General features: G+C 41.6%; 3 protein-coding genes across 3 annotated transcripts; all 3 read left to right on the forward strand.

The window, feature by feature from the left end:
- Positions 1 to 285: 285 nt before the first annotated feature.
- Positions 286 to 5,775, forward strand: LOC311256456 (extracellular calcium-sensing receptor-like; the record flags this gene model as incomplete). Its single annotated transcript, XM_084351537.1, is given in 9 exon segments — positions 286 to 589; positions 952 to 1,246; positions 1,347 to 1,636; positions 1,977 to 2,269; positions 3,314 to 3,519; positions 3,642 to 3,863; positions 4,639 to 4,714; positions 4,717 to 4,761; positions 4,871 to 5,775. Coding segments are annotated over 9 exon segments (2,616 nt in total). The 5' UTR covers positions 286 to 305.
- A 5,651-nt stretch (positions 5,776 to 11,426) lies between these two features.
- LOC311256480 (extracellular calcium-sensing receptor-like) lies at positions 11,427 to 24,218 on the forward strand (the record flags this gene model as incomplete). Its single annotated transcript, XM_084351562.1, has 8 exons — positions 11,427 to 11,575; positions 18,472 to 18,766; positions 18,869 to 19,158; positions 19,491 to 19,783; positions 20,813 to 21,018; positions 21,128 to 21,349; positions 23,086 to 23,209; positions 23,314 to 24,218. The coding sequence occupies exons 1-8, from the start codon at positions 11,469 to 11,471 to the stop codon at positions 24,216 to 24,218; spliced, it is 2,442 nt and encodes an 813-aa protein (XP_084207688.1). The 5' UTR covers positions 11,427 to 11,468.
- LOC311256495 (extracellular calcium-sensing receptor-like) lies at positions 11,927 to 16,698 on the forward strand (the record flags this gene model as incomplete). The annotated part of the gene is made up of 7 exons (XM_084351576.1): positions 11,927 to 12,205; positions 12,310 to 12,599; positions 12,922 to 13,214; positions 14,264 to 14,469; positions 14,591 to 14,812; positions 15,583 to 15,706; positions 15,800 to 16,698. The coding sequence occupies exons 1-7, from the start codon at positions 11,945 to 11,947 to the stop codon at positions 16,696 to 16,698; spliced, it is 2,295 nt and encodes a 764-aa protein (XP_084207702.1). The 5' UTR covers positions 11,927 to 11,944.
- Positions 24,219 to 24,512: the final 294 nt, after the last annotated feature.

Raw genomic sequence — 24,512 nt, forward strand, 5'->3', positions numbered from 1 at the left:
ATATTCACATATATGTAATATGTGTTAAAACAACGCACTCAAAAGGTATAAGAGGAGGACAAAATTATTATGATATGGTATTTACAATAGTTACTTGACAAGAGAGGAAAAGAGACAGGGACTCTTAATAAAAGAAACTCTACATGTGGCTAAAAAGTTGAAGAGTTCATCAAACACCAAGGGCATCCTCTCTCTGATGTATAGTTGGCTGACAGAGAGTAGGAGGAGGGAAGCTTTTGTCTGTAAAATCTATATAAACCAGTGGAAACACACACACAGTCTGCTCACGTGCAGACACTTGAGTGATGGAAATCTCCGCTCTCTTTATTGGCCTGATCTTGTCTCTGAGTTTGTGTGAGCTGAACTCAGCTCTGAAACAAAGCACTGGGCTTACAGAGGAAAGGACTGGTGCTAGGGTCAGCAGTGAGGCCTCATCTGTGAAATGTAAACTCCAGGGTACCACTCGTCTACCTGCATTCTCAATGGATGGTGACTATGTTATTGGTGGTGTTTTTGCCATTCACCACTACACACACAGACCGGTGCATAATTACACCACCATGCCTGAGCCACTAAAGTGCACAGGGAGGTTAGTAAGAGGGCAAAGTGGTGGATAAGAGGATGTTATACTATATGGGGTTAGAAATGTTTTACTTTGTATGATGTTTCAAAGGTTTTGTCTAATATTTAGAACTTTTGCAAATGTGTTTTATTACCAGAATAAATAAATTAAGCCATTTTGGATCGATATGTTGACTATTTTTAAATATGTGCATTATGGACTGATATCTAATCCTGTGTTTTGAATTATGCTGGTCACTCTGTGATGTACATTTTGTTCACAGATGCAGTGCAGCCATCAGTGATAATTCCCATGAACAACAGTTCTGCTTAATTGTGTCTTTTCTGTTAAAACTAGATTTGAACAATTAAATTAGTTTCTTTGTGCAGCATTGACTCTCGTGAACTGCGCTTCTCGCGTGCAATGGTCTTCGCCATCGAGGAGATTAACAACAGCACAGAGCTGCTGCCAGGGATCAAACTTGGTTATGAGATCCACGACTCGTGCAGCACAGTGCCTGTGGCAATGCATGTGACATTACAGCTCTCAAATGGCCTGGACCCTGTGTTTTACACTGGTGACAATTGCTCACAATTTGGTTTGGTGATGGCTATTGTTGGCGAGTCTGAATCTACGCAATCTATCAGCATGTCGCGCATCATCGGGCCCTTCAACATTCCTCTAGTAAATATTATGAATTTGTTTCAAACTATTTCTTCAGTGTCAGCCAGTGCTGATTTTTTTTTCTTTCCTGTAAATTTATTACAATGCTGAATTCTTTCAGGTGAGCCACTTTGCCACTTGTGCATGCCTGTCTGATAAGCAGCAGTACCCAAATTTCTTCAGAACAATCCCCAGTGACCAGTTCCTGGCTGATGCACTGGCCAAGCTGCTGAAACACTTTGGCTGGACTTGGATAGGTGCTGTCCGGTCAGATTCAGACTATGGCAATAATGGCATGGCATCTTTCCTGAAGGCAGCACAGAAGGAGGGGATCTGTGTTGAATACTCTGAATCTTTACATCGGACCGACCCACGTAGCAGAATACAGAGAGTAGCTGACGTTATCCGCAGGTTTCTGCTTCACTGATTGTGCTTTTGTTGCCTGTGCTGTCACTGAACATCTCAACACAAAACCACAAAAAACATGTAATGTTCAAACATAAGACTGGAGACTATTTGATTATCTTATTGGCAAATTGGGAATGTAGGCCTATATTTCTTCATGAAGTTTGTTCTATTACATGATGAGACCAATACTCTATATTCAACACAAAAGATAATAATATGCAAGTAGTCTTTCTCTATAATATTTATTATTTTATTAATCAGGTAGCCTAACTCATTTTTCTTTATCTTAAGAATCTTGACAATGTTTTTGCATAATATAATGCTTACTATGATGTCCCTGCAGGTCGACAGCTGTGGTTATTGTGGCATTTACATACTCTCCAGAATTAACACTCCTGCTGGAAGAGCTGTCGCTCAAGCCTTCTGCACCTCGCCAGTGGATAGGCGGTTACTGGCCAACTAACCGAGAAATGCTGAAGTTCAACTTCTGTGCCGGAGCCATTGGATTTGGCATTCAAACATCTGTCAACCCAGGTCTAAGAGAATTCTTGCTGGATCTGTCTCCAACTAAAGTGGCTGCCTCTCCAGTGCTCACTGAGTTCTGGGAGGATGCGTTCAACTGCAGGATGGAAGAAAGTGAGAAAGTTGTACATTGCTGACATTCATAGTCCGGTCCATGTGGTTGTGTTTCGTTGATTGTCTGTTTGAGGGGGCCTCCTGTGTTAAAATGTAAGCAGCTTCTTTAAGATCGAACCCCACTTTTCTGTTGAGAGGGAAATCTACTGACATCAAAAGAACACAATGGACATATTTTTTCATTTATAATTGTGACTAATTATGTTATTATATCTTTTGGCAAAAACTAAAATAGTTTCTTATATAAAAGAAAATAGATAAAAACAGTTGGCCCTACTTTTAAGTCTATTTTTTTGCATTTATTAGAACAATATTGATACACACTGTGGAATCACCAAACTCTTAAAAATGCACCACAATGGCCCCTGGGCTCTTAGTACTGTATTGTATTTTCATTTCTTTGATTTTCTTTTATTTTCTTTTAATTATTTTTTCTGGAGATGGGTCGTTTGTCTATTCAGATAACAGCATTACTCTTCTATATATATTTAGACGTTTGAAGAATAACTTTGCGAGAACAGTACAAGTTGTAATTCCAATTACATTTAAGTAGTACTATATAAGTTTCTACACCGTATATTTTGTGGTTGAAATAAATGAAGAGGAAAGCAAAAAAGAATTTTACACTCATCAGAAAGAATTATATTCTCAGGACATTTATATCATTACTTTTTCATTATTTATTTTCACTCATTAAAACAGCTGAGGTCAGTATGTAATTAATTAAAAAGTTGTGGACATTTTTTGCCTTTTGGACTTCACATCATAACATCTGATTACCGATCTGTGTAAACTGCACTTGGTATACATAACCGCCAACACAGCATGAATCAGCTTGAGGAAAGTAGACAAAAGCATGTCTGCAAAATTGTATGTAACATAAGCATTTCTTATGAATAAATCTGAAAAATATAGATACACTAGTTCAAGGCATTGTTGACAATTTAAATAAAAAATATAAATCATGAATTAAAAATAATCATAGTAAAATCATACATATTGTCAAAGCTAAAATCATGTTCCCCTTCCTTTATGTGCTTTTAGATGCAGCCAAAGAAGAAACTGTGTGTGATGGAACTGAAGACATACAGATGCTACAGAGCCCGTACACTGACACATCTCAGCTCAGAGGCACTAACACAGTGTACAAGGCTGTTTATGCAATAGCACATGCCATTCATAGTGCAGCATGTGAGGACGCAAATTCTACAGCTCAGTGTGACATATTCACTAGGATGGAGTCTGACCAGGTCAATGAAAGTGATCACATGAACATAACCAATGTCATGTTGCCACGATAATGTAATTTCTTAAATTTAGGTTAATGTTTTCCCTTCTCTACCTCCTTGTCTAACTTTACTTATCGACAAAGGTTCTTAACCAGCTCAAGAAAGTGAATTTTTCCCAAAATGGTTATGATGTGTCATTTGATGTCAATGGGGATCCTGTGGCCAGATACGACCTGGTTAACTGGCAACAAAGTGAGAGTGGCAGCATTGAGATGGTGACAGTAGGGCTTTATGATGCATCACTGCCGGAGGGCCAGCAGTTCCGCATCAACAGGAATCTCACTTGGAAGGACGGTGGCAAACATGTAAGGAGCCCAACAGCAATAATCTAATACATTAGAATTTCAAATCTGGTGATCTGAAAGGGTACGAAATTTGACATCGTAAAATGCACATGGATCGCTCTGGGGTTTGGGTAAGGGTACGAAGAGACCGGCTAAAACTAAAATGAAAGGACAAGCTAGAACGATACAGTGACATAGGCTGGTCAGCGCTGGAGGAAGGGCAGTAGGACAACTGGATGGGCGAAGCTACTAGAAGCTGAATAAATTGGCAAAACTGGCAGTAAAGGCAGTACCTCTCACAGGTCCCTGCCAGAGGCCAGTGGCAAAGATGGAAATCCTGTGAATGCCGTGAAGGAGAGTCTACGAAGGCAGATCCCCTCTGCGGGCCAGCCACAAAGACTGACACCTAACAGACTAGACACTGATGGGCCGGGGGCTAGAATAGTGCAGGTTAGTTAATTGTGAGAAGAGGAGGTTGCAGTGACTTGCTGTTTTGGCCAGCATAAATGTTGCCACCATGGTGCAAATTAGCTTACTGAAGGCTCTCAAACTGATTTTTAATGTATTTGTATATGTAGAAATATAGTCGACAGCAAGCACTGTGACAGAAGGGCCTTTTTCTATGAACAAGAGTAATTGTTACTGCAAGAAAATATTTGCAATACACATATTGGTATTTGATGAGTTAAACTGTTTAAAGAGTCTCTTGAAAATGTGTAATCCAATCCTTTTATTCAAGGACCTGCATGGCACGCCAGAATATGTGTGAGTTTGTTTGTATGTATGTATGTGCCAGGTGCCTGTGTCAGTGTGCAGTGAAAGCTGTCCTCCAGGAACTCGCAAAGTGCTTCAGAAAGGAAAACCCATCTGCTGCCAGACTGTATACCGTGTCCTGAGGGAGAGATTAGCAATACTACAGGTATGTTTGTCTTTCTTTCTTTCTTTCTTTTTCTCTCTTTTTTTTTTTTTAAGACATGTCTACAACATCAACTTTATTACTGCTAAAAGCCCTCTCCTATTCATTTCAGATTCCCCCGATTGTTTCCCTTGCCCCAAGGAGTTCTGGCCTAACGCAGAGAGAGACACTTGTTTCCCCAAGCCTGTAGAGTTTCTTTCCTTTGACGAGGTCCTAGGAATCATCCTGGCTGCATTCTCAGTTGGTGGTGCCTGTCTTGCCATTGTAACAATGGCTATCTTCTTTCGTCACAGGACATCCCCAATTGTCCGGGCCAACAACTCTGAGCTGAGCTTCCTGCTGCTCTTCTCCCTGACTCTATGTTTCTTATGTTCATTAACTTTCATTGGAGCACCCTCCGATTGGTCCTGCAGGCTACGCCACACAGCGTTTGGGATCACCTTCGTCCTCTGTATGTCTTGTGTTCTTGGGAAAACTATAGTCGTGTTAATGGCCTTCAAAGCTACCCTCCCAGGTAGTAATGTTATGAAATGGTTCGGCCCTTTACAGCAAAGGATAACTGTAGTATCTTTCACATTTATTCAAGTTTTAATATGTACTATTTGGTTGTGTCTTAGTCCTCCTTTTCGATTGGAAAACCTAACTATAGATAAGGAGAGAATCATCCTAGAGTGTGCATTAGGATCAGCTATTGGGTTCTGGGTTGTACTTGGGTACATAGGCTTACTGGCTCTCTTTTGCTTAGTGTTAGCTGTCCTAGCCCGGAAACTACCTGATAATTTTAACGAGGCCAAGCTGATCACCTTCAGCATGCTGATATTTTGTGCAGTCTGGATCACCTTTATCCCAGCGTATGTCAGCTCTCCTGGTAAATTTACCGTGGCTGTGGAGATATTTGCTATTCTGGCCTCCAGTTTTGGACTGATACTGTGTATATTTGCTCCAAAGTGTTACATCATATTGTTAAAGCCAGAGAAGAACACCAAGAAACATTTAATGAATAAAAACCAATCCTAAAACATCTGAGGTTATGAAATTGTTAAGGTAGCAATATACAGTCTAGAGCAGACCTATTCAACTGGACCGTGTGCCAATTGCAGCCCTTTAACCACTTCATTCTGGCTTTTGATCATCCTGTTAGTTAGCTGTTTAACCAACTCCATGGTGATGCCTCTTGCTCAGGAGAGAAATACTTTTGTTTCATTCGAAAATGTATACCCAGGCTTTTAAAAAATAGGAAAATTACATGGATGTAACTGATAACCTACATCTAAGATTAAAAGATGCATGTTATCAAAACACAAAGGTGGAGGAAATGTGGGAAGGTGGGAAAAGTGTTTTAAATTGTTCAAGTTGTTGTAATACATTTGACTTCCAAGCTTTGCAAGTCAGGCATCAGGATGTAAAAGTTCACCTTTTTTCAAATCGCTTCTCATTATCTATCGATTTTTCCGTGTGGGTCGCGGGGATGTTACCGCTTTATCCCCTTTTTCAGGGTGTTGCAGGGGTTACTGGAGCCAATCCCAGTTTCTCTATGGGCGAAGGCCAGGGTACGCCCCTGGACGAGTCGCCAGCTCATCGCAGGGCCTTATCTGATATAAGAGCCCCCCACACAAGGTGCCATCTGCATATCAGGAGCAATTTTGGGGTTCAGTATCTTGCTTAAGGATACTTCGACATGTAGCTCAGTTCCGCCCAGGGGAGCCGGGATTCGAAACCAGCGACCTTCTGATCGCTAGTCACCTGCTCTACCCACTGAGCCACAGCCGCCCCCCAAATTTTTCAAATGTGGCACTTGTAAAAACAGTAGTTGAATACAGTGCATATTCAGCACAGTCTATTTTTTGTCGTTTTGCGCAAAAATGTTAAAATAGCTCAATAAAGTCTTAATTATCTTAAAAAAAAATGTGTGGAACTGACTTTTGTGTTTCAAATGAATCATAGTGGAACAAAAGTTCTGGTGATTTATTTAAAATATGATTAAATCACAGCAAAGACACATTTAAGGTGTGAATTTATTCAAGTTACCATTTATATATATATATATATATATATATGGAGGCCTGATAGGGGGACGACCAGAGATATGACAGTGTTTTGGGGGATGACCCAGAAGTTGAGGATACTGTTGAAACCAATGTTAAGGGTTGGACCTCTCATAAGGGCCTTGCCAGAGGCCAGGGAGGAAGGCAGGAAGCCAATGGAGGTTGGGGTGGACGTTTGCAACAAATCCAGAGCCCCTCTAGAGGTCAGGCCTGTGACCAGTGGCGAAGATGGAACTGCATGGAGGCCAGTAACGTAGGCTGGACCACTCTGGTGTATGGCAACATTGCTGGAGAATAGGACTTGAGTCTGGCAGCTGGAGTGTGGGACATAGGCTACAGAACTGAAGGACGGTGACAGGGTAGCAGGACTGGAGGCAGGTGATAGGGAGACTGGCAGGTGAGTCGGTGGAGCCAGGGAAGCAGGAAGTTGCATAGATACCGTGACAGGGGTTTGCTGTAGCACAGCAACTGAGGATGGCTGCAGCACAGAAACTAGTGACTGCTGAAACTCTGCCTCAGTTGGTTGCCAAAGCACAGGAACAGGATATATCTGCCAAAGGGATTTGCTGTTCTGGAACTGAAGATTTCTGCAACTCGGGAACTGACAGTAGCTGCTGACCACTGCAGCACTTCTGACTGAGTGCCAGTGGAACTGATGCTCTGGAAAGTCTGACTTTGGATCATCAGTCACGGCTGAAGTCTGGGAGGTCTGGCTATTGGTTGGCAGGGGCTGTCAAATGAGATTCAGGGTGCTCTGGCTGATTGTTGGATGTGATGGTCAACTGAGGCCTTGAAGTAGGCCAAGCCATCAACTAGGAACCAGAGGTTCTAGTCCAAGCAACCGTTAGGGAATAGGGAACAGGCATTGGCTGGGCTGCCGACCAGAAACCAGGGGTTGGTATTAGTTATAAGAGCAGGGACAGCTGTGGCCGGGGGCCACCAACTGGGGACCATGAACAGATGTTGGCCTGACTGTTGATGGGGAACTAGCAGCAGGTTGGCCAGAAGGGCTAGAAGGAAGATGTTGGCTGGACCGCTGACTGGGAACCATGAGCAGATGTTGGCTGGTTGCCAACAGGGAACCAGGAACAGTTTTGGTGACAGCCAATTCATACTCACGAACAAGGCAGGCATCAAACCAAGGAACTTGACAAATATTTAACTCAAACCCAGAAACAGCCTTTGGACTTAATGAGGTGTAAGCTGAACAAGGAGCAAGAGAGGCATCGGGTGGCCCAAGAACCGGAGAGATGTTGACCGACCCCAGAACTGACGGGATGTTGGGAGAAACCCCCGACTCAGAAACAGACAGACAGAGTGTAGATCATGGCATTGATGAATAGAGGCTCTGGGTCTCTGGGCAACAGCGGCTCAGGCTCACTGGGCTGCAGGACCTAGGTTCTGGGCAGCTAGGTGCTAGGTGACAGATCAGTGTGCATTAGGATCAGCTATTGGGTACTGGGCTGTACTCAGGTACATAGGCCTACTGGCTGGATTTTGCTTAGTATTAACTGCCCTAGCACAGAAATTACCTGAGAATTTTAATGAAGCCAAGCTGATCACCTTCAGCATGCTGATATTCTGTGCAGTCTGGATCACCTTTATCCCAGCGTATGTCAGCTCTCCTGGTAAATTTACTGTGGCTGTGGAGATATTTGCTATTCTGGCCTCCAGTTTTGGACTGATACTGTGTATATTTGCTCCAAAGTGTTTCATCATATTGTTCAAGCCAGAGAAGAACACCAAGAAACATTTAATGAACAAAAATCAATCCTGAGACAACTTTTTTAAACTTAGGTTTTAAAATTGTAAAATATAATAATTATTAAATAATTATTTGAAAGATTTGTCATCATTATTAACATTATTTAGACGGTCGGGATGCTCCTATTGGTCAATTTCTTGGTCAATTTTCCCATCCAATGGGGGGGTGCTTTTTTCAAATCTTTCTCAGATCGTAGACCATCGCTTTATGATGGCAATATTAAACTGACTGACATATAATGGTAAATACTTTATAATTGCTACATGCTCTTGCTACATCTTGTAACAATACATCGTTCTGCTGGCAAACCTTGGGTCCTGGCATTCATGTGGATGAGACCTCACATACATCACACTCCCAAACATTGTCGTAGTCAAGCCCCCCCCCCCATTGGCAACGGTTGAACCCCAATTGCAGTGACTCTCACAGCAGGACAAGGGGTTCTGTCACACTACCAGAACTACTCAGGATGGGCCAAAGAACTTGACAAAAAGCTCAGGCCACCCAGGCTGTTTAAGAAGAGGGAAATTACAAGACTCAAACTGATCAAACTAGTTCTAAGATTAAAAATTGCATTGTTTTTTCCCCTGTTCTTTTGAACATGCAATGTTTCTTTTTAAAATCAGAAAACTACTAAACAATGCAGAAAAATGATAGTGTTTTAAATTTTTTAAATTGTTTTAATTTAAAAATTCCAAGAATCATGGGTCAGGCATAGGGAATGTAAAAGTCAGGACACTTGGCACCTCATATGCACCACAATCTTCAATTAAGTGAATAAAATATTTACATTTAAAGGCTATTTATTTTGGTGAAGTTGGTGGACTCCACCAACACTGTTTACAGAGGAGGTGGGGAGCTGTTGACCTCGACTGGGGATATCATCGGGCGGTGGAAGGAATACTTCGAGGATCTCCTCAATCCCACTGACACGCCTTCCATAGAGGAAGCAGAGGCTGGGGACTCGGAGGTTGATACATTCATCACCCGGGCCGAGGTCACCGGGGCTGGATTAGATCTGCCCTGAGTACCTCAAGTCTCTGGATGTTGTGAGGCTGTCTTGGCTGACACGTCTCTGCAACATCGCGTGGCAGTTGGGGACAGTGCCTCTGGACTGGCAGACCGGGGTGGTGGTCCCTCTATTCAAAAAGGGGGACCGGAGGGTGTGTTCCAACTACCGGGGGATCACACTCCTCAGCCTCCCTGGTAAAGTCTATTCCAGGGTACTGGAGAGGAGAATTCGGCCGATAGTCAAATCTCGGATTCAGGAGGAACAATGCGGTTTTCGTCCTGGCTGTGGAACACTGGACCAGCTCTATAGCCTCCGCAGGGTGCTCGAGGGTTCATGGGAGTTTGCCCAACCAGTCCACATGTGTTTTGTGGACTTGGAGAAGGCATTCGACCGTGTCCCTCGTGGCATTCTGTGGGAGGTGCTTCAGGAGTACTGGGTCGGGGGCCCTCTGCTAAGGGCTGTACGGTCCCTGTACGACCGGAGCAGGAGCCTGGTTTGCATTGCCAGCAGTAAGTCAGACCTGTTCCCGGTGCATGTTGGACTCCGGCAGGGCTGCCCTTTGTCACCGGTTCTGTTCATTATTTTTATGGACATAATTTCTAGGCGCAGTCATGGGCTGGAGGGGATCTGGTTCGGGAGCCACAGGATTTCATCTCTGCTTTTTGCGGATGATATTGTCTTGTTGGCTCCTTCGAGCCAGGACATCCAGCATGTCCTGGGGCGGTTTGCAGCCGAGTGTGAAGCAGCTGGGATGAGAATCGGCACCTCCAAGTCCGAGGCCATGGTTCTCGACCGGAAAAAGGTGGCTTGCTCCCTCTGGGTTGGGGGAGAGTTCCTGCCTCAAGTGGAGGAGTTCAAGTATCTTGGAGTCTTGTTCACGAGTGAGGGAAGGATGGAGCGCAATGTTGATCCCTTAGAGATAGGGTGAAGAGCTCCGCCACATGGGAGGAGATCGGAGTAGAGCCGCTGCTCCTCCACATTGAGAGGAGCCAGCTGAGGTGGCTTGGGCATCTGTATCGGATGCCCCCTGGACGCCTCCCACAGGAGGTGTTCCAGGCATGCCCCACCGGGAGGAGGAGACCCCGAGGAAGACCCAGGACACGCTGGAGTGACTATGTCACCCGGCTGGCCTGGGAAAGCCTTGGGATCCTCCCGGAGGAGCTGGAGGAAGTGTCCAGGGAGAGGGAAGTCTGGGTGTCCCTGCTCAGACAGCTGCCCCCGCGACCCGGCCCCGGATAAGCGGTAGAGAATGGATGCATGGATGGATGGATGACTATTTACTTTCTATATGTCAGTGTTGTGTTTTGAATGTATTTTTATTATCTTTTTTAATGACAATTGTCATTGAAATATGATTAAATCACATATAAAAAAACATTGAAGGTGAGAGTTTATTCCATTTCATATGCATATATATGTAATATGTGTCAAAACAATGCACTCAGAATATATAAGAGGAGGACAAAATTATCATGATATTTGGTATTTACAATAGTTACTTGACAAGAGAGGAAAACAGACAGGGACTTTTAATGGAAGAAACTCTACATGTGGCTAAAAAGTTGAAGAGTTCATCAAACACCAAGGGGCATCCTCTATCTGATGTATAGTTGGCTGACAGAGAGTAGGAGGAGGGAAGCTGTTGTCTGTAAAATCTATATAAACCAGTGGAAACACACACACAGTCTGCTCACGTGCAGACACTTGAGTGATGGAAATCTCTGCTCTCTTTATTTGCCTGATCTTGTCTCTGAGTTTGTGTGAGCTGAACTCAGCTCTGAAACAAAGCACTGGGCTTACAGAGGAAAGGACTGGTGCTGGGGTCAGCAGTGGGGCCTCATCTGTGAAATGTAAACTCCAGGGTACCACTCGTCTACCTGCATTCTCAATGGATGGTGACTATGTTATTGGTGGTGTTTTTGCCCTTCATCACTACACACACAGACGGGTGCATAATTACACCACCATGCCTGAGCCACTAAAGTGCACAGGGAGGTTAGTAAGAGGGCTAGAGGGTTAGAAATGTTTTACTTTGTATGATGTTTCAAAGCTTTTGTCTAATATTTAAAACTTTTGCAAATGTATGACTCATTACCAGAATAAGAAAAAAAATTAAGTCATTTTGGATCGATATGTTGACTATTTTTAAATATGTGCATTATGGGCTGATATCTAATCCTGTGTTTTGAAATATGCTGGTCACTCTGTGATGTACATTTTGTTTACAGATGCAGTGCAGCCATCAGTGATAATTCCCATGAACAGCAGTTCTGCTTGTGTCTTTTCTGTTAAAACTTGATTTGAACAATTAAATTAGTTTCTTTGTGCAGCATTGACTCTCGTGAACTGCGCTTCTCGCTTGCAATGGTCTTCGCCATAGAGGAGATTAACAACAGCACAGAGCTGCTGCCAGGGATCAAACTTGGTTATGAGATCCACGACTCGTGCACCACAGTGCCTGTGGCGATGCATGCAACATTTCAGCTTTCAAATGGCCTGGACCCTGTGTTTTACACTGGTGATAATTGCTCACAATCTGGTATGGTGATGGCTATTATTGGCGAGTCCGAGTCTACACAATGTATCAGCATGTCGCGCATCATTGGGCCCTTCAACATTCCTCAAGTAAATATTATGAATTTGTTTCAAACTATTTCTTCAGTGTCTGCCAGTTCTGCCTTTTATTTTTTTCTTTCCTGTAAATTCATTACAATGCTGAATTCTTTTAGGTGAGTCACTTTGCCACTTGTGTATGCCTGTCTGATAAGCAGCAGTACCCAAATTTCTTGAGAACAATGCCCAGTGACCTGTTCCTGGCTGATGCACTGGCCAAGCTGCTGAAAAACTTTGGCTGGACTTGGATAGGTGCTTTCCGGTCAGATTCCGACTATGGCAATTATGGCATGGCATCTTTCCTGCGGGCAGCACAGAAGGAGGGGATCTGTGTTGAATACTCTGAATCTTTACATCGGACCGACCCACGTAGCAGAATACAGAGAGTAGCTGACGTTATCCGCAGGTTTCTGCATCACTGATTGTACTTTTGTTACCTGTGCTGTCACTGAACATCTCCACACAAAACCACAAAAAACATGTAATGTTCAAACATAAGACTGGAGACTATTTGATTATCTTAGTGGCAAATTGGGAATGTAGGCCTATATTTCTTCATCAAGTTTGTTCTATTACATGATGAGACAAATACTCTATATTCAACACAAAAGATAATTTGCAAGTAGCCTTATTTTATTAATCAGGTAGCCTAACTCTCATTTTTCTTTATCTTAAGAATCTTGATAATGTTTTGGTTTAATATAATATTTACTATGATGTCCCTGCAGGTCGAAAGCTGTGGTTATTGTGGCTATTTCAGCCACTGCAGAAATAACACTCCTGCTGGGAGAGCTGTCGCTCACGCCTTCTCCACCTCGCCAGTGGATAGGCACTCACTGGCCTACTAACCAAGAACTGCTGAAGTTCAGCTTCTTTGCCGGAACCGTTGGATTTGGCATTCAAGCATCTGTCATCCCAGGTCTAAGAGAATTCTTGCTTGATCTGTCTCCAGCTAAGGTGGCTGCCTCTCCAGTGCTCACTGAGTTCTGGGAGGATGCGTTCAACTGCACGATGGAAAAAAGTGAGAAATTTGTGCAAAGTTGACATTCATAGTCTGGTCTATGTGGTTGTGTTTTGTTGATTGTCTGTTTGAGGGGGCCTCCTATGTTAAAATGTAAGCAGCTTCTTTAAGATCAAACCCCAGTTTTCTGTTGAGAGGGAAATCTACTGACATCAAAAGAACACAATGGACATATTTTATCCTTCATAAGTGTGACTAATTATGTTATTATATCTTTTGGCAAAAACTAAAAGAGTTTCTTATATAAAAGAAAAATAGATAAAAACAGTTGGCCCTACTTTTAAGTCTATTTTTTATATTTATTAGAATAATATTGATACACACTGTGGAATCACCAAACTCTTAAAAATGCACCACAATGACCCCTGGGCTCTTAGTACTGTATTGTATTTTCATTTCTTTGATTGTCTTTTCTTTTCTTTTCTTTTCTTTTCTTTTCTTTATCTTTTCTGGAGGTGGGTCGTTTGTCGATTCAGATAACAGCATTATTCTTCAATTTATATTTAGACGTTTGAAGAATAACTTTGCTAGAACAGCACACATTTTAATTCCAATAACATTTAAGTAGAACTATATGAGTTTCTACAAGGTGTGTTTTTTGTTTGAAATAAATGAAAAGGAAAGCAAAAAAACAATGTACACTCATTATAAAGAATTATATTACATTCTCAAATCATTCATTGATTTGCACTCATTAAAAGAGCTGAGGTCAGTATATCATTAATTAAAAAGTTGTGGACATTTTTTTTGCCTTTTGGACTTCACATCATAACACCTGATTACTGATCTGTGTTAACTGGACTTGGTATACATAACCGCCAACACACCTTGAATCAGCTCGAGGAAAGTAGACAAAATCACGTCTGCAAAATTGTATCTAAAATAAGCATTTCTTATGAATAAATCTGAAAAAATATAGATACGCATGTTTCAAGGCATTGTTGACGGTTTAAATAAATGATAGAAATCATGAATTAAAGATAATCATAGTAAAATCATACATATTGTCAAAGCTAAAAACATGTTCCCCTTCCTTTATGTGCTTTTAGATTCAGCCAAAGGAGAAACTGTGTGTGATGGAACTGAAGACATACAGATGCTACAGAGCTCGTACACTGACACATCTCAGCTCAGAGTCACTAGCACAGCGTACAAGGCTGTTTATGCAATAGCACATGCCATTCATAGTGCAGCATGTGAGGATGCAAATTATACAGCTCAGTGTGACAAATTCAGTAGGATGGATTCTGACCAGGTCAATGAACATGATTACATGAACATAACCAATGTCATGCTACCACGATAATGTAATTCATGAAATTAGGTTAACGTTTTCCCTTCTCTACCTCCTTGTCTAGCTTTACTTATCCTCACAGGTTCTTAGCCATCTTAAAAAAGTGAATTTTTCCCAAAATGGTCATGATGTGTCATTTGATGTCAATGGGGATCCTGTGGCCAGATACGACCTGATTAACTGGCAACAAAGTGAGAGTGGCAGCATTGAGATGGTGACAGTAGGGCACTATGATGCATCACTGCCGGAGGGCCAGGAGTTCAGCTTCAACAGGAATCTCACTTGGATGGATGGTGGCAAACATGTAAGGAGCCCAACAGCAATAATCTAATACATTAGAATTTCAAATTTGGTGATCTAAAAGGGTACGAAATTTGACACCGGAAAATGCAGATGGATCGCTCTGTGGTTTGGGTAAGGGGACGAAAAGACGGGCTAAAACTAAAATGAAAGGACGAGCTAGAATGATACAGTGACATAGGCTGGTCAGCGCTGGAGGAAGGGCAGTAGGATAACGAGATGGGTGAAGCTACTAGAAGCTGAATAAATTGGCAAAACCGGCAGTAAAGGCAGTACCTCTCATAGGACCCTGCCAGAGACCAGTGGCAAAGATAGAAATCGTCTCAATGGCGTGAAGGAGAGTCTATGAAGGCGGATCCCCTCTGCAGGCCAGAGACAAAGACTGACACCTAACAGACTGGACACGAACAGGCTGGGGGCTAGAATGGTGCAGGTTAGCTAATTGTGAGAAGAGGAGGCTGCAGTGACTTGCTGTTTTGGCCAGAATGCTTGTTGCCACCATGGTGCAAATTAGCTGACTGAACGATTGCATACTGTTATTTAATATATTTGTATATGTAGAAATATAGTAGACAGTAAGCACTGTTACAGAAGGGCCATTTTCTATGAACAAGAATAACTGTTACTGGAAGAAAATAACAATTGCAATACACATATTGGCGTTTGACTATTGTTTAAAGAGGATCTTAAAAATGTGTAATCCAATCCTTTTATTGAAGGACCTGCATGGCACACCAGAATATGTGTGTTTGTTTGTATGTATGTATGTGCCAGGTGCCTGTGTCAGTGTGCAGTGAAAGCTGTCCTCCAGGAACTCGTAAAGTGCTTCAGAAAGGAAAACCCATCTGCTGTTATGACTGTATACCATGTCCTGAGGGAGAGATTAGCAATACTACAGGTATGGTTTTTTTTTTTTCTTCCTTTTTTTTTTAAAGACATGTCTACAACATCAACTTTATTACTGCTAAAAGCTCTCTCCTATTCATTTCAGATTCCCCTGATTGTTTCCCTTGCCCCAAGGAGTATTGGCCTAATGCAGAGAGAGACACTTGTTTACCCAAGCCTGTAGAGTTTCTTTCCTTTGACGAGGTCCTAGGAATCATCCTGGCTGCATTCTCAGTTGCTGGTGCCTGTCTTGCCATTGTAACAACGGCTATCTTCTTTTGTCACAGGACATCCCCAATTGTCAGGGCCAACAACTCTGAGCTGAGCTTTCTGCTGCTCTTCTCCCTGACTCTATGTTTCTTATGTTCATTAACTTTCATTGGAGCACCCTCTGATTGGTCCTGCAGGCTACGCCACACAGCATTTGCGATCACCTTCGTCCTCTGTATGTCTTGTGTTCTTGGGAAAACCATAGTCGTGTTAATGGCCTTCAAAGCTACACTCCCAGGTAGTAATGTCATGAAATGGTTCGGCCCTCTACAGCAAAGGATAACTGTAGTATCTTTCACATTTATTCAAGTTTTAATATGTACTATTTGGTTGTGTCTTAGTCCTCCTTTTCGATTTGAAAACCTAACTATATATAAAGAGAGAATCATCCTAGAGTGTGCATTAGGATCAGCTATTGGGTTCTGGGCTGTACTCGGGTACATAGGCCTACTGGCTGGATTTTGCTTAGTGTTAGCTGTCCTAGCCCGGAAACTACCTGATAATTTTAACGAGGCCAAACTGATCACCTTCAGCATGCTGATATTTTGTGCAGTCTGGATCACCTTTATCCCAGCGTATGTCAGCTCTCCTGGGAAATTTACTGTGGCTGTGGAGATATTTGCTATTCTGGCTTCCAGTTTTGGACTGATACTGTGTATATTTGCTCCAAAGTGTTACATCATATTGTTTAAGCCAGAGAAGAACACCAAGAAACATTTAATGAATAAAAACTAATCCTAAGAAATCTGAAGTTTTAAAATTGTTAAGATGGCAACATTAAACCGACTGACATATAATGTTAAATACTCTTGTTGCTACATGCTCTTGCAACATCTTCTTACATTGCATTGTTCTGCTGGCAAACCTTGAGTCCTGGCATTCATGTGAATGAGACCTCACATACATAACAATCTCCAAACATTGTGGCAGTCAAGGCCCCCCCATTAGCAACAGTTGTCCCCCAATGGCAGTGACTCTCACAGCAGGACAAGGGGTGCTGTCACACTGCCAGAACTACTCAGGATGGGCCAAAGAACTTGACAAAAAGCTCAAGGTGTTGACCCAGAATCCAAATTCCCCAGATCAAAAAGAGTACAACAATGCGTTTGTTTCATTCGAAAGGTTTTAACCTAGGCAGTTTAGGAAGAGGGAATTTGCAAGACTCAAACTGATCAGCTAGTTCTAAGATTAAAAGTTGAATTGTTCTTTCCCCGTTTTTTCCCCTCTCCTGTTTAAATCATAAAACTTTAAACAATGCAGAAAAATGATGAAGTGTTTTAAATTTTTCAAATTGTTATAACAAATTTAAATTCCAACATTTGCGGGTCAGGCATAGGGAATGTAAAAGTCAGGCCACTTGGCACTTCACTTGCAACATAATCTTCAATTAAATGAATACAATATTTACATTTAAAGGCTATTTATTTTCTATATTTCAGTGTTGTGTTTTGAATATCTTTTTATTATCATTTTTTTTTTACAACAATTGTCATTGAAATGTGATTAAATCACATAAAAAACCCATTGAATGTGAGAGTTAATTCAAGTTTATATGCATATGTATGTAATATGCGTTAAAACAACGCACTCAAAAGATGTGAGAGGAGGACAAAATTATTATGATATCTGGTATTTACAATAGTTACTTGACAAGAGAGGAATAGAGACAGGGACTCTTAATGGAAGAAACTCTACATGTGGCTAAAAAGTTGAAGACTTCATCAAAGACCAAGGGCATCCTCTATCTGATGTATAGTTGGCTGACAGAGAGTAGGAGGAGGGAAGCTTTTGTCTGTAAAATCTATATAAACCAGTGGAAACACACACACAGTCTGCTCACATGCAGAAACTTGTGTGATGGAAATCTCTGCTCTCTTTATTGGCCTGATCTTGTCTCTGAGTTTGTGTGAGCTGAACTCAGCTCTGAAACAAAGCACTGGGCTTACAGAGGAAAGGACTGGTGCTAGGGTCAGCAGTGAGGCCTCATCAGTGAAATGTAAACTCCAGGGTACCACTCGTCTACCTGCATTCTCAATGGATGGTGACTATGTTATTGGTGGTGTTTTTGCCATTCACCACTACACGCACAGACCGGTGCATAATTACACCACCATGCCTGAGCCACTAAAGTGCACAGGGAGGTTAGTAAGAGGGCAAAGTAGTGGATAAGAGGATTTTATACTATATGGGGTTAGAAATGTTTTGCTTTGTATGATCTTTCAAAGCTTTTGTATAATATTTAAAACTTCTGCAAATGTATGTTTCATTACCAGGATAAGAAAAAAACTTAAGCCATTTTTGATCGACATGTTACTGTTTTTAAATATGTGCATTATAGACTGATATCTAATCCTGTGTGTAGAATTATGCTGGTCACTCTGTGATGTAAATTTTGTTCACAGATGCAGTGCAGCCATCAGTGATAATTCCCATGAACAACAGTTCTGCTAAATTGTGTCTTTTCTGTTAAAACTAGATTTGAACAATTAAATTAGTTTCTTTGTGCAGCATTGACTCTCGTGAACTGCGCTTTTCGCGTGCAATGATCTTCGCCATCGAGGAGATTAACAACAGCACAGAGCTGCTGCCAGGGATCAAACTTGGTTATGAGATCCACGACTCATGCACCACAGTGCCTGTGGCAATGCATGTGACATTCCAGCTTTCAAATGGCCTGGACCCTGTGTTTTACACTGGTGACAATTGCTCACAATCTGGTATGGTGATGGCTGTTATTGGCGAGTCTGAGTCCACGCAGTCTATCAGCATGTCGCGCATTATCGGGCCCTTCAACATTCCTCTAGTAAATATTATGAATTTATTTCAAACTATTTCTTCAGTGTCAGCCAGTGCTGATTTTTTTCTTTCTTTCCTGTAAATTCATCACAATGCTAAATTCTTTCAGGTGAGCCACTTCGCCACTTGTGCATGCCTGTCTGATAAGCAGTACTACCCGAATTTCTTCAGAACAATCCCCAGTGACCAGTTCCTGGCTGATGCACTGGCCAAGCTGCTGAAACGCTTTGGCTGGACTTGGATAGGTGCTGTCCGGTCAGATTCAGACTATGGCAATAATGGCATGGCATCTTTCCTGAAGGCAGCACAGAAGGAGGGGATCTGTGTTGAATACTCTGAATCTTTACGTCGGACCGACCCACGTAGCAGAATACAGAGAGTAGCTGACGTTATCCGCAGGTTTCTGCATCACTGATTGTGCTTTTGTTGCCTGTGCTGTCACTGAACATCTCCACACAAAACCACAAAAAACATGTTGTGTTCAAACATAAAACTGCAGACTATTAGTGGCAAATTGGGAATGTAGGCCTTTATTTTTTCATCAAGTTTGTTCTATTACATGATAAGACCAATACTCTATATTCAACACATAAGATAATAATTTGCAAGTAGTCTTTCTCTATCATATTTATCATTTTATTAATCAGGTAGCCTAACTCTCATTTTTCTTTATCTTAAGAATCTTGATAATGTTTTGGTATAATATGATATTTACTATAATGTCCCTGCAGGTCGACAGCTTTGGTTGTTGTGGAATATTCAGCCTCTGCAGAATTAACTCTCCTGCTGGGAGAGCTGTCGCTCAAGCCTTCTCCACCTCGCCAGTGGATAGGCAGTTACTGGGTAACTAACCGAGAAATGCTGAAGTTCAACTTCTGTGTCGGAGCCATTGGATTTGCCATTCAAAAATCTGTCAACCCAGGTCTAAGAGAATTCTTGCTAGATCTGTCTCCAACTAAAGTGGCTGCCTCTCCAGTGCTCACTGAGTTCTGGGAGGATGCGTTCAACTGCAGGCTGGGAAAAAGTGAGAAATTTGTGCAAAGATGACATTCATAGTCTGGTCCATGTGGTTGTGTTTTGTTGATTGTCTGTTTGAGGGGGCCTCCTATGTTAAAATGTAAGCAGCTTCTTTGAGATCAAACCCCAGTTTTCCGTTGAGAGGGAAATCTACTGATACCAAAAGAACACAATGGACATATTTTTTTCCTTTATAAGTGTGACTAATCATGTACTTATATCTTTTGGCAAAAATTTAAAGAGTTTCTTGTACAAAAGAAAACAGATAAAAACAGTTGGCCCTACTTTTAAGTGTATTCTTTACATTTATTAGAACAATATTGATACACACTGTGGAATCACCAAACTCTTAAAAATGAACCACTATGGCCCCTGGGCTCTTAGTACTGTATTGTATTTGCATTTCTTTTATTTTATTTTAATTTATTTTATTCAACTTTTTGGGAGGTGGGTCATTTGTCGATTCAGATAACAGCATTACTCTTCTATTTATATTTAGACATTTGAAGAATAACTTTGCTAGAACAGTGCACATTTTAATCCCAATTACATTTAAGCAGTATCATGAGTTTCTACAAGGTGTGTTTTGTGATTGAAATAAATGAAAGGAAAGCAAAAAAGAATTTAACACTCATTCTAAAGAATTATCTTAAATTCACAGAATATTTATTTATTTACACTCATTAAAACAGCTGAGGTCAGTATGTAATTACTTAAAAAGTTGTGGACATTTTTTTGCCTTTTGGACTTCACATTATAACGTCTGATTACTGATCTCGGTTAACTGGACTTGGTATAGATAACTGCCAACACAGCATGAATCAGCTCGAGGAAAGTAGACGAAAGCATGTCTGCAAAATTGTATGTAAAATAAGCATTTCTTATAAATAAATCTGAAAAATATAGATACGCATGTTTCTAGGCATTGTTGACAGTTTAAATAACAAATAGAAATCATGAATTAAAAATAATCATAGTAAAATCATGCATATTGTCAAAGCTAAAAACATGTTCCCCTTCCTTTGTGTGCTTTTAGATGCAGCCAAAGAAGAAACTGTGTGTGATGGAACTGAAGACATACAGACGCTACAGAGCTCGTACGCTGACACATCTCAGCTCAGAGGCACTAACACAGTGTACAAGGCTGTTTATGCAATAGCACATGCCATTCATAGTGCAGCATGTGAGGACGCAAATTATACAGCTCAGTGTGACAAATTCAGTAGGATGGAGTCTGACCAGGTCAATGTACATGATTACATGAATATAACCAATGTCATGTTACCACGATCATGTAATTTATAAAATGTAGGTTAATGTTTTCCCTTCTCTACCTCCTTGACTAACAAAGGTTCTTAACCAGCTCAAGAAAGTGAAATTTTCCCAAAACGGTTATGATGTGTCATTTGATGTCAATGGGGATCCTGTGGCCAGATACGACCTGGTTAACTGGCAACAAAGTGAGAGTGGCAGCATTGAGATGGTGACAGTAGGGCTTTATGATGCATCACTGCCGGAGGGCCAGGAGTTCAGCATCAACAGGAATCTCACTTGGATGGATGGTGGCAAAGATGTAAGGAGCCCAACAGCAATAATCTAATACATCTATAATTTCAAATTTGGTGATCTAAAAGGGTACAAAATGTGACGATGGAAAATGCAGATGGATTGCTCTGGGGTTTGGGTAAGGGGACGATGAGACTGGCTAAAACTAAAATGAAAGGACGAGCCATAATGATACAGTGACATAGGCTGGTCAGCGCTGGAGGAAGGGCAGTAGGACTACCGGATGGGCGAAGCTACTAGAAGCTGAGTAAATTGGCAAAACTGGCAGTAAAGGCAGTACCTCTCACAGGACCCTGCCAGAGACCAGTGGCAAAGGCGGAAATCCTCTGAATGCCGGGAAGGAGAATCTACAAAGGCAGATCCCCTCTGGAGGCCAGAGACAAAGACTGACACCTAACAGACTGGACACTGACAGGCTAGGGGCTAGAGTAGTGCAGGTTAGCTGATTGTGAGAAGAGGAGGCTGCAGTGACTTGCTGTTTTGGCCAGCATGCTTGTTGCCGCCATGGTGCAAATTGGCCGACTGAAGGCTTGCATACCGATATTTAATATATTTGCATATGTAGACATATATTAGACAGTGAGCATTGTGACAGAAGGTCCTTTTACTATGAACAAGAGTAATTGTTACTGGAAGAAAATAACAATTGCCAGTGTTGGGGAAGCTACTTTGCAAGCATAGCTTGTAAAACTACATGTAGTTCAGCCTGGCAGTAGTTTGAACAAACTACATTTCCACCCCTGGAGAAATGTAGTTTGTAAAACTACTGCTAAAAAAAGTAGCTTTAGCAACTACTTATACTCATTATACTCATTTAACTCTTAACTCTTCAACTTAAATGAATAAACATATGGTGTATATGAAAAAAAAATATAATAGCCTACAAAAAATTCACATGCCAGCAGAAATATGCCTCTCAACTCAAGTTTTATTCTTTAAAGAACAAAAGCTGACATTTTTGGTCAACATCACAGGAACTTCAGAGGCACTGACACTTACGCACTAGAACTAGATGCCAGGGCAGAATTGCTTGTTGACATGACACATGAGCAGTCTCAGACAGTTTTTATCAGACAGCCGGTTCCATTTGGCACTAAAAACATCTTTACCAACACTAAAAAGCCATCTATATCCAACATGTACATGCTCAAATATGGCCATGGTTGGGCTGGCGCATTCGGGGGCGCATTGGGGGTAGCGGGAGAGTTGTCCATGACGTACTTGTGCCATATGAGCACTGCCTTCCTTGGCACAAAGACCCACACACTCAAATGCTTCACTCTGTGAAGCATTTGAGTGCTGCCAGGGCAAGCCAATCAGAGGCAGCATTGGCTTAGCATGTCATGTGGCTTTTTTCAAAGAAAAATAAAATAAAATTTATACTATATAGGTCTTTTTTTATAAAAAAAAATATTTCATGTTATTGGCCAAAATTGTAGTTTGTAAATTGAGTAGTTAAACTCCCTCGTTAAAATGACCCAAAAAGTAGTTGAAATATTTGATGCAGCACAAAATATGAATGTAGTTTAACTACCCGCAAGTTACAGCAAATTGTAGTTAAGCTATGTAGTTCAACTACATGTAGTTTAAGTCTCCCCAACACTGACAATTGCAATACACATATTGGCATTTGACTCTTGTTTAAAGACGATCTTGAAAATGTGTAATCCAATCCTTTTATTCAAGGACCTGCATGGCACACCAGAATATGTGTGAGTTTGTTTGTTTGTATGTATGTGCCAGGTGCCTGTGTCAGTGTGCAGTGAAAGCTGTCCTCCAGGAACTCGCAAAGTGCTTCAGAAAGGAAGACCCATATGCTGTTATGACTGTATACCATGTCCTGAGGGAGAGATTAGCAATACTACAGGTATGGTTTTTTTTCTTTTCTTCCTTTTTTTATTATTTTTTTTTTCAGATATGTCTTCAACATCAACTTTATTACTGCTAAAAGCTCTCTCCTATTCATTTCAGATTCCCCCGATTGTTTCCCTTGCCCCAAGGAGTTCTGGCCTAATGCAGAGAGAGACACTTGTTTCCCCAAGCCTGTAGAGTTTCTTTCCTTTGACGAGGTCCTAGGAATCATCCTGGCTGCATTCTCAGTTGGTGGTGCCTGTCTTGCCATTGTAACAATGGCTATCTTCTTTCGTCACAGGACATCCCCGATTGTCAGGGCCAACAACTCTGAGCTGAGCTTTCTGCTGCTCTTCTCCCTGACTCTATGTTTCTTATGTTCATTAACTTTCATTGGAGCACCCTCTGATTGGTCCTGCAGGCTGCGGCACACAGCGTTTGGGATCACCTTCGTCCTCTGTATGTCTTGTGTTCTTGGGAAAACTATAGTCGTGTTAATGGCCTTCAAAGCTACACTCCCAGGTAGTAATGTCATGAAATGGTTCGGCCCTCTACAGCAAAGGATAACTGTAGTATCTTTCACGTTTATTCAAGTTTTAATATGTACTATTTGGTTGTGTCTTAGTCCTCCTTTTCGATTTGAAAACTTAACTATATATAAAGAGAGAATCATCCTAGAGTGTGCATTAGGATCAGCTATTGGGTTCTGGGTTGTACTTGGGTACATAGGCTTACTGGCTCTCTTTTGCTTAGTGTTAGCTGTCCTAGCCCGGAAACTACCTGATAATTTTAACGAGGCCAAGCTGATCACCTTCAGCATGCTGATATTCTGTGCAGTCTGGATCACATTTATCCCAGCATATGTCAGCTCTCCTGGTAAATTTACTGTGGCTGTGGAGATATTTGCTATTCTGGCCTCCAGTTTTGGACTGATACTGTGTATATTTGCTCCAAAGTGTTACATCATATTGTTTAAACCAGAGAAGAACACCAAGAAACATTTAATGAATAAAAACCAATCCTAAGACATCTGAGGTTTTAAAATTGTTAAGATGGCCACATTAAACCGACAGACATATAATGTTAAATACTCTTGTTGCTACATGCTCTTTCTACATCTTGGTACAAGGCATTGTTCTGCTGGCAAACCTTGGGTCCTGGCATTCATATGGATGAGACCTCACATACATCACACTCACAAACATTGTTGCAGTCAAGGCCCCCCCATTAGCAACGGTTCTCCCCCAATGGCAGAAGGACAAGAGGTTCTGTCACACTGCCAGAACTACTCAGGATGGGCCAAAGAACTTGACAAAAAG

Source organism: Pagrus pagrus (assembly GCF_965226575.1).
Source record: "Pagrus pagrus genome assembly, chromosome: 4".
Classification (NCBI taxonomy): domain Eukaryota; kingdom Metazoa; phylum Chordata; class Actinopteri; order Spariformes; family Sparidae; genus Pagrus; species Pagrus pagrus.